Here is a 9,750-nt window from a genome sequence, read left to right on the forward strand (position 1 = left end):
GAGTTGATTACAAAGAAACCTTTGCTCCTGTTGCAAAAATGAGTATTGTTAGGGTTCTTCTTTCGGTTGCTGTGAATCATGGTTGGCCTCTTTTTCAAATGGATGTGAAGAATGCTTTTCTACATGGTGATCTTGAAGAGGAGGTTTATATGAAATTGCCTCCTGGTCACCCTCAATCTTCTGATCCTAATATGGTATGCAAACTTCACAAAGCCATTTACGGCTTGAAACAATCTCCTCGAGCTTGGTATGCCAAGCTTAGTTCTGTGCTTGAAGAAGTTGGTTTTCATAGCAGCAATGCAGATTCCTCATTATTTGTTCGAATTGGTTCAACAAGTAAGCTTGTGGTGCTTATTTATGTTGATGATTTAATTGTGACAGGTGATAATCTAGAAGAGATTAATGTTCTCAAGCACTCTCTTCGTTGCAAGTTTGCTATTAAGGATTTGGGACGTCTTAAGTACTTCCTTGGTATAGAAATGGCTACTTCTCATAAAGGATTGTTTCTAAATCAAAGGAAGTATGTTCTTGATTTGCTGAAAGAGTCAGAGTTGTGGGACAGCAAGCCTACTAGCACTCCCCTTGACAATAAGTGGGATAGCAAGCCTGCCAGCACTCCTCTGGACAGCAAGCTTCAGTTTGATACTTTAAGTCCTTTTCTCTCTGATGTGACCTCTTATCAAAGGCTGGTTGGTAAGTTAATTACCTTACAATCACTCGGCCAGACATTACTTTTGCTGTGAGTATTGTTAGTCAATTTATGCAAGCTCCTACTCAAGCTCATCTTCGCATTGTTAAGAGAATTCTTCGTTATCTTAAAGGCTCTGCTGGTAGAGGTATTTTGTTGAAAAACAATGGTCATACTGACATCTTAGGCTACACAGATGTTGATTGGGCAGGAAATTCTCTTGATCGTAAGTCCACTACAGGTTTTTGTACCTTTGTAGGTGGTAACTTGGTCAGTTGGAGAAGCAAGAAACAAACTGTTGTTGCCCGTTCTAGTGCCGAAGCTGAATATCGAGCTATGACTTCCACTGCTTGTGAGCTTATTTGGCTGAAGGGATTGCTGTCTGACTTGGGATCCCCTAGCAGTCAACCCATGTCCCTTTATTGTGATAATCAAGCTGCAATGCACATTGCCTCTAATCCTGTCTTTCATGAGAGAACTAAGCATATAGAGGTCGATTGTCATTATATACGAGCTCAAGTTCAGTCCAAGGTTATTGATACACATTACACTCACAGTCAAGATCAATTGGCTGACATCTTTACCAAATCTATTTCCGCTGCTCAATTTCATCGACTCTTGGGCAAGCTTGGCTCAATGAATCCTCTTGATCCAGCTTGAGGGGGAGTATTGGAAGTTGAAGCATGATTTGTACTCTGGAAGTATGGCTGGGGTTCTGGCTATTATTCTTAGGATTTCCAGCTGTTCCTATTACTGTACACTTTATCTTTTACTTTGTACTTTACTTGTATAGCTTCTCTTTATAGCTTATTCTTATGTCCTTGTTGTCTGCTTCAAGAGAGGGTTTGGGTGTAAGAGTCTGTAAAGGAAAAGGAGATTTGTTTTCATCTCAGTCTCCTATATGTAGTGCAGATCTGTAAAGTCTCATATACTAAGAAGAAATATCAGAAAAGCTTCCGCATCTTTGTGTTTGGTTTTTCCACAAAAACTGATAAGAGATGTTGATGCCTTGATGGGGTGGAGGAAACAGCAGCAAGCAGCGCTCAGTTCTAGGGTCTTGGAGGTTGCGCTGGCTAGGGCGTGAGACAGTGAGAGGAAATTGTCCTAGTTTCTCGTAGCAAAACCGATGGAGAGTCTGAGACTTAGATGCTTGAGAGCATTTCATTATAGGTGGTTTTAGACTTATGTGAATCATTAAGCTGGAAAAAGGAGGAAGCTCATATGAAGTTGGCTTTTTAGGTGATTTGATATCTTATTGTAAGTACTCACGGCGAAGACATGCATATTTTGGTATGGAAACCAATCAAACTCTGGCCTAGCCCGACCTATAATTCAAAATGAAAGCCAACAACATTGGCATCCTTGGATTGGATGAATCCTCATTCCTTGATTACGAGGATCGAATTCTTGGGTAATTATTAAAGAACGGTGGGAAATCTTCAAAAGGATATATATTACTGTACGTGGACAAGTTCTCATGGTAAATCACACGTAAACCAATCAAACATAGAATAAAATATTGAATTAGTATCTAACTAATTACCATAAACTCTTCTATCTAGCTACCAATAATCACACAAAAACTAAAGTGAGTGGGATCATAGGGTTTAGGGTTTATGACTGATCTTGAAGAACTTTGTCATCACCTAGAGTATCATCCGGCATGTAAAAAGACTGTTCTATTAATTCCAGCAGGTACATCATCACTCTATACGCTTCTTCGTGGCTGTTTCATTAGCTAGCCAATGATCAAAGGCTCTGACTTCCTCTTCCAAAGAACTTAGCATAATGTCGTATGTATTGGTTTGATTACTGAAGTTGTTGACGGGTCCTGAAGGATGAGCGCCACAATCTTGATCTTGGTATTCATGTTGAACATCTCTATTTGGATCAGAATTGAATGATCTCTTTGCAGAAGTACTCTTGCTTCTCTTGATTATTTTCCCGACCTTGCATCTGTTACTTGTGTAAATCTTACACAAAACACAATCATCTAACTACAAAAGAAAAAGAAGAAGAAATCGAAAAAATACGTATATTAGAAGGGAGATGTATAATATACATATATAGGCTATATAACTTGCGGTCAAGTTAATGAGTACGTGAAGTTACATACCTTCATGTCACGTTGAGCTTTTTCGTTATTTGAAGGAGCAATCTCTTCATCTCTCTCTGATTTTTTCAGTCTATATTCGTGCATTTTCCATTTGGTCTTTTGGTTCTCTGAATGTGTCCCTTCAAAGTAATCAAGAGTATTTTTGAATCCAATTCTTTCACCAGCAGCTGAAGTAATGACTTCATCTTTTCCAGTTACCTTCCAGAATCCATTCCCGGAGCGTTGTGTTCGATTTGGCCGTGAACCATGGAGGTACTTTCGCTCTCTGGGAGTGAAAAAGTACCATTCTCTTTCTCCATCTCTGTTGGATTGTGTCTCTATACGTACATTTTAATAGGCAAAAATATCGATTCTGAGCTTTTATTTTATATATTATATCTTTCAATAGATAATTTGGTTTCTCTCTGATTTTAATGGCGAAACTCAAAAGAAATTAAAAAAAGATTGAATTGGTGAATTTACCTAACCTGCAGGGTTAGTAACCATGCATTGACCAAGAATATTGTTCTTCGACGAAGTATAGATTAATTTGCAAGAACAATAAGAACTCTAAACTATATAAAAGCAGAGGGACAATGTAACCTTGCGACTTGTAAAATTAAAAAGAACAAGAACTCGGTCTAGAGGAGAAAGAGAGAGAGTACGGACTAACCAGCAAGGTATTGAGGATGGTATAGATAAATATCGATTTCACGAATCTTGTTAAGGGGTGGTTCCTGCTTCAAAATCTTTTTCTGTAAGTAATATATGATCAGCTCTGCATCAGTAGGGGCAAAGCGATAACCAGGTGGAAGAAAATGGAAATAAACATCAACCGGATCTTCAAAGAATGTAGGGGCTTCTTGATAGTTTGACTCCATTGAAAGAAACTAGCTAGTGATACATAGTTCATCTGTTCATGTAAACAATATGAAGGGCCTTTGTAGCTACATACTCCGAAATTTGCTTGTTATATAGAAGTTTCAGGAGTAACAGGATTACTGGGTATCAATTAAGTGTTTGTATAGAACTGGGTTTTCAAATTCTTACCGGATTCGTGTCGTGCTTATCTAAGACATAATTAGGTTAACGTTAAACAAAAAGTATAAAAATAATAATTACTAATAATTTTTTTTTGTTGAAATTAAAGTATAATTACTAGTGAATAACGAATTAGTGAAATCTGGTCGCCCAACCACCAAATGGAGAATGTACGTATTTACCTGATCATTCCTGCTTTTCAGTGTCATTCGCGGTAGTCTCATCCATTCCTTGTCGATCATTTGTCAACTCCGATCCATGTATATATAGCTCCTTGTTGCTTTGTGTCTGTACTAAGCATTGCCAGTTTCAGTCTTTGAGCTTATATGGACCGGATGGCCTTCTTACTTTCAGAGTTTCAGACGATACCAACATACCATCTCCAATGTCAAATTTAGGCTTAGCTTCAAATGATTTGGTTCGGTATATATCAAACTCCTTCCTATCCGATCGATGGTCAATCAGTACATATCTTAATTAATGAGTTAGGATTCCCTTATATTGGTACCGTTTGATGATTGATGAAGATGGTTTCCTTTATTCTTATCATGAAGGGCGCGCTGCAAATTAAAGGAAAAATTTTTAACTTCGTGCTTGCTACTTCAAGTGAAATGGTGGCTGAATGAAGTTTCTGGTATGTTGATATATATGCTGGTGTACGAGTACAGGGGTTTCGCTGTGTTGATCATGGCCGGGCCGGGTTGGGTTCTACTAATGTGATCGAGGCTTACATTTTCTAGCATTGTGCTGCAACATGTTCACCTATGGTTGATTGGTTGTTTTAATCTATATACTGTATATATGGTGTATTTTTGAATAAGCTATTGCTGGTTTCAAACTTGAAAGTGGGTATATCGGTCTACTCCTTGCAGGTGTTTTCTAAATCTGCCAAGGTCGACACTCACTTATCTTATTCTTGCCGCTGCTGTTCGATATGTTGTATTCATTTGTTAGTTATATAGGTAAAATATTGTATAGTTTTTGTGGTTTGAAGTCGATATCTGTTTAGTCTTGATAGTTTTATTTTAATCTGAATAGTCCTTAAAGTCACGATTTTTCATCTAAATAGTCCTTATGTTTTTATTTTACTCTGAATAGTCCTTGAAGTCATGATTTTTCATCCAAATAGTCCTTATGGCCTTTAACTGAGAAAATAAATCGGAAAGACTATTTGGATGAAAAAACATGACTTTAAGAACTATTTAGATTAAAATAAAACCACAAGGACTACACAGATGTCGACTTCAGACCTGAAAGAACTAAACAAATTTCAATGCTAGTTATATTTTCTTATGTTTTTATTTAATCTGAATAGTCCTTGAAGTCATGATTTTTCATCCAAATAGTCCTTATGGCCTTTAACTGAGAAAATGAATCGGAAAGACTATTTGGATGAAAAAACATGACTTTAAGAACTATTCAGATTAAAATAAAACCACAAAAACTAAACAGATGTCGACTTTAGACCAGAAGAACTAAACAAATTTCAATTCTAGTTATATTTTCTTATTGTAGTAGAGTGTGGAGATGCAATTGCATTGGTTTTGGTCGAAGGCAAAGTAGCGAACCCTGTCAAATGGTTTTATGGTGAGTCAAGAAGAAACATCCTAAAGTTGACAATGGAGTGGCCACTTCTCATATAGATCTCACCTTGTAAAAACTAATAAACAGCATTGTGCTTTTCACGTCAAGTCGTCAACTGGCTTAGCGAGGACAAGTTGTCCATTTGGGGCACCAAAGAGACAACATGCATTTAAATTTAGTCTTTTTATTAGATATATATATATCTAATTATATATATATATCTAATAAAAGGACTAAATTTGGTGATATGTCTAATAAAAGGACTAAATTAGAGACAACATGCATTTAAATTTAGTCCTTTTATTAGAGATATATATATATATATACACGGATTTTCTCAGCTGCGGACGTCCGCACTAATTTTTTTGTGCGGATTTCTATTTTTGCACTATTTTTCGATCGAATTTCCTCATCTCCACCGTCTAGTATCTAGATAATATTGTGTAGATCATCTCTGCAAAATTTTAGCCAATTTAGTGATCGTTAAGGCCCTCAAACTCGAAAAACAAATGGACCGACTAAATTCTGTCCGGTTGTGTTCATACCAGAAAAACTCAAGTTTGAGGGCCTTAACGATCACCAAATTGGCTGAAATTTTGCAGAGATGATCTACACAATATGATCTAGATACTAGACAGTGGAGATGAGGAAATTCGATCGGAAAGTGGTGCAAAAATGGAAATCCGCACCAAAACCGTTGGTGCGGACGTCTGCAGCCGAGAAAGGCTGTATATATATATATATATATATATATATATATATATATATATATATATGAATATGTTATTCTTCGTACAAGAAACATTTCTTCCATGAGCATTCAACTTCTAACACAACTTAAATCTCTATAATTTTGGTCATGTTGCCTTCTTGATCATTCACTCCACCAGCTACTGTTCTCTTTATTCAAATTCCATAATAAATAATACCCTTCTTAGTCAATCTCAAGTTTTCTTTGTTTGCCGGTGTGCTTTGAGTGATGGGATTGTTCAACCTTGAAGAAAATCTCAAGCCAATAATCGCTTTTGTTCATTGTTTGTTTTTCCTCTTCTTCTCTCAATACCCGAGAAGCAAATCTGCTGTGGCCAAAAACCTAGTGCTAAACCTGTGCCACCTATCATATTTGGACACATGTCCCCAACTTAAACAGACTTAAACTCTGTTAACTATATCATTATCTTCTAATAAAAAATAACAAAATTCTAATTAAGGATTAAGAGAAACCCAAGTTTGACTCTACCTCTTCCTCTTGTTTATTCTCTGCGATTCTCTCCCACAAAACCCAGTATTTCTCTCGAACACCTAATCTTCGTCCCAACCAATTCCAATCATAAATCGTCAAAATCATGATTCTTTAACCCATAAACAAAATGCCCAGGAACTCACTACGTCAATTAAACACAAGTTCAATTCCATTCGTAATTAGTCATCTATGTGAAAACTAAACTATCCTCTTCGTCGTAATACCTTTTCAGTTCCTCTCATCGCAAATTCGCAATCGTATCTCTCATTCGTAAGGCCAAAATAGATGACGACCATAAATTAGAAAATTAGGATGAGTTTACGAACCAGAAAAGAAATCCACAGTAGTATGTCGTTGGAGTGGAGAAACTGGCTTTTGTGGGAGAGAGATGCAGAGAAAGAAGAAAGAAAATAAACAGGGAAGAGGTAGAGCCAAACTTGGGTTTGTCTTAATCCTTAATTAAAATTTTGTTATTTTTTATTAGAAGATAATGATATAATTAACAGAGTTTAAGTCTGTTTAAGTAGGGAACATGTGTCCAAATGTGGTAGGTGGCATAGGTTTGAATTGGCACTGGGTTTTTGGGCACAGCAGATTTGCTTTCCAATACCCGTTGTTGCATATCTCATTTATTTTAATAATTTTATTGTATTAAGACATGTATTCACTTGTTTTTAGCCCTTAAAACTCAAGATTATTCGTCTCTGTTTTGGTGAATAAGATTATTCATTTCTAAATTAAATAAAACTTGTTCTAACCAATCTCATAAAAGTATCATCCACATAGCTATATAATCTCAAAAAGACCAAGTCACATGCAACCCTTGAATTTTATATGTTGACCAAACAATTTTTTTTATACATTCGATACTATATTAGCTACCTATAACACCTTCTTAGTAAAAACCTAGAAACCCTAAAGCTCTCTCTCTCTCTCCCTCTCTAAGTCGACAGCCAACCACAAAAATCCCACCCTCATTCGGCGGCGATCTAAAGTTAGGTGGGTCTCTAGATCTGCTGAAGCCGTATGACTTTGTTGCCGGATGAAGGATATGTCAGCAACCAAATGCTTTGAGAGGTAATTGGTCAAAAGTTCTTAACGACTTTTGATTAGTGTGGCTTTTCATATCAGGTTGGAGGTATGACACCATGGACTCGAGGAGCATACCTGGTTTCATCTTCCCGATTCCATCTTCGTCCTTGTTTATTCATGGGAGGAGTTTTTGGTTTGGTGGAGATGTTGTTTGGTCTCTAAGGTCTCTAAGTTCGTGGCGACGATGGAGTTTCTTCTCTCCGGGGTGTGCTTGTGGTTACGCGGAACAAGGCGGTGGCGTCTCACGATGGTGACATCTCACGAAGGCAACTTCATCTCACGGTAGCGACGGCTACGGTGTTCATCTTTCATGTCTTTCCTGCAATTGTGAAAGAAAGTTGGGCTAGGTCAACTGTTTTGGGTTTAGATTTAATTTCTTTTTGGGCTTTGGGCTGCTTTTTTAGTTGGGTAAAAGTTATAAATGGTCATCGTGGTTTGGGGTCATGGTTACCTTCACCACCGTGGTTTAAAAATGATTAATTTTGGTCCCCGTGTTTTATATATCGATTAATAATAGTTTAATGATAACATTTTCTCTAACACCGTTAGTGAGGCACGCATGTGCGCATCACATGTTGAGGCAATTTGTCTAGAAAATAATGAATGAAAATAACCATAATTCTAACACCCACAATCAGAATAAAGTTAATCAGCAGCATGATTTATTCCAGAAAAACTATTTTTCATCTATCAAAGTGCAAAAATGACATTAAATTTAAAATTTTATATGGCTTGGTTTGATTCTAGTATTCGATATTCTTCTTCTCCATCAATTTCATACAAAACTTTAGCAATTTGTAAAAGGGTCAACTATTATGATTAATTTGATCAACAAGACAAAGAAACAAGGATAAGATGAAGAAAGAAATTCTTTTAATACGCCATGGCAATTATGCCTAGGTTCTGGGAGTTCTTCCTTATTCTTAGTATTTTATTTTTTCATTTTCCTTATAATTTTATTTAACTGTTATTTTTTTTGTTTGATAAGGAATGTATAAGACATAATTATCTCATCATATGATGTCGGCGTGAGAACCTTACTAACGGTGTTAGACAAAATGTTTTCATTGACTATGATTAGTCGATATATAAAACACGAGAACCAAAATTAATCATTTTTAAACCACGGTGGCAAACATAACCATGACCCTAAACCACAATGACCATTTATAACTTTTACCCTTTTTAATTTATAGTTTTCTATTACAATAAGTTCATTTCATTAGGACTCTATGCACTTTTGTGCCTAAAAACTTTTTTATGCCTCATGGCGTCTTGGCGTTATGAGTCTATTTTTCTATTAGTCTTTTTTTAGTTTTCTAGGTGGGATCTTAGCCTATAATCTATTTTCTATTAGATTGTAGGCTCACTTGAAATATAAATGAGGATACAACCCTCATACAAATCTTATGATCTTGTTTGTCCTCTGTACGCATGACAACAGATTGATTTGTATTGTACCCTCTACTTGACAAAATTGTCTTTGAGTTAAAAAAAAATAAAATAACACCTTCTTAGTTTTTATATTGTAGAGGACTTATCACTGCTTTGTTTCAATTGTTAGGGACTAATTTTTTTTTTAATAGGGTCGGTGACAATTTATGTGTTAAAATAATCTTTTTGTTCTAGGATATTCTCTATGTGTGCCTTGGCCTTATGCCAATAGGATATGTAGTTAGACTAGATCTATATATTCATATCCTTACCATATTGGTATTGTGTAATTTCCTATATAAAGGGCTCCTATCAATGAATAAGATGATGATTCTCTTGCTATTTCTTTGTCTCTACCATTAATCCTTCATCACGTTATCATGCACTTTGCTCTAACCCTAGAGCCAATAGCCCACCATTTTTTTCTAAACCCTAAAAAACCAAACCCTAAAATCGGGCAGCCTTATTTTTCCCGATTCCGACCAAATTCCGACTGTCCTCCTCCGGAATTTGATATCCTCAGAAAGCTCTCTCCGTCCCGGATCCAACGCCGCCGGCCTCACCCTGAGAACC

At 36.4% G+C, this 9,750-nt stretch overlaps 1 protein-coding gene across 1 annotated transcript in view; it reads left to right on the forward strand.

Moving 5' to 3' along the window:
* LOC101304411 (L-type lectin-domain containing receptor kinase IX.1-like) overlaps positions 1-9,750 on the forward strand; it is a 68,221-nt gene that overhangs the window by 40,988 nt on the left and 17,483 nt on the right. The window contains exons 3-4 of the mRNA XM_004306177.1: positions 3,512-3,540; positions 4,671-4,681. Of these exons, the coding sequence (XP_004306225.1) occupies positions 3,512-3,540; positions 4,671-4,681 (40 nt within the window). The remainder of the gene's footprint in view (positions 1-3,511; positions 3,541-4,670; positions 4,682-9,750) is intronic.

Source organism: Fragaria vesca, linkage group LG6 (assembly GCF_000184155.1).
Source record: "Fragaria vesca subsp. vesca linkage group LG6, FraVesHawaii_1.0, whole genome shotgun sequence".
NCBI classification, from domain to species: domain Eukaryota; kingdom Viridiplantae; phylum Streptophyta; class Magnoliopsida; order Rosales; family Rosaceae; genus Fragaria; species Fragaria vesca.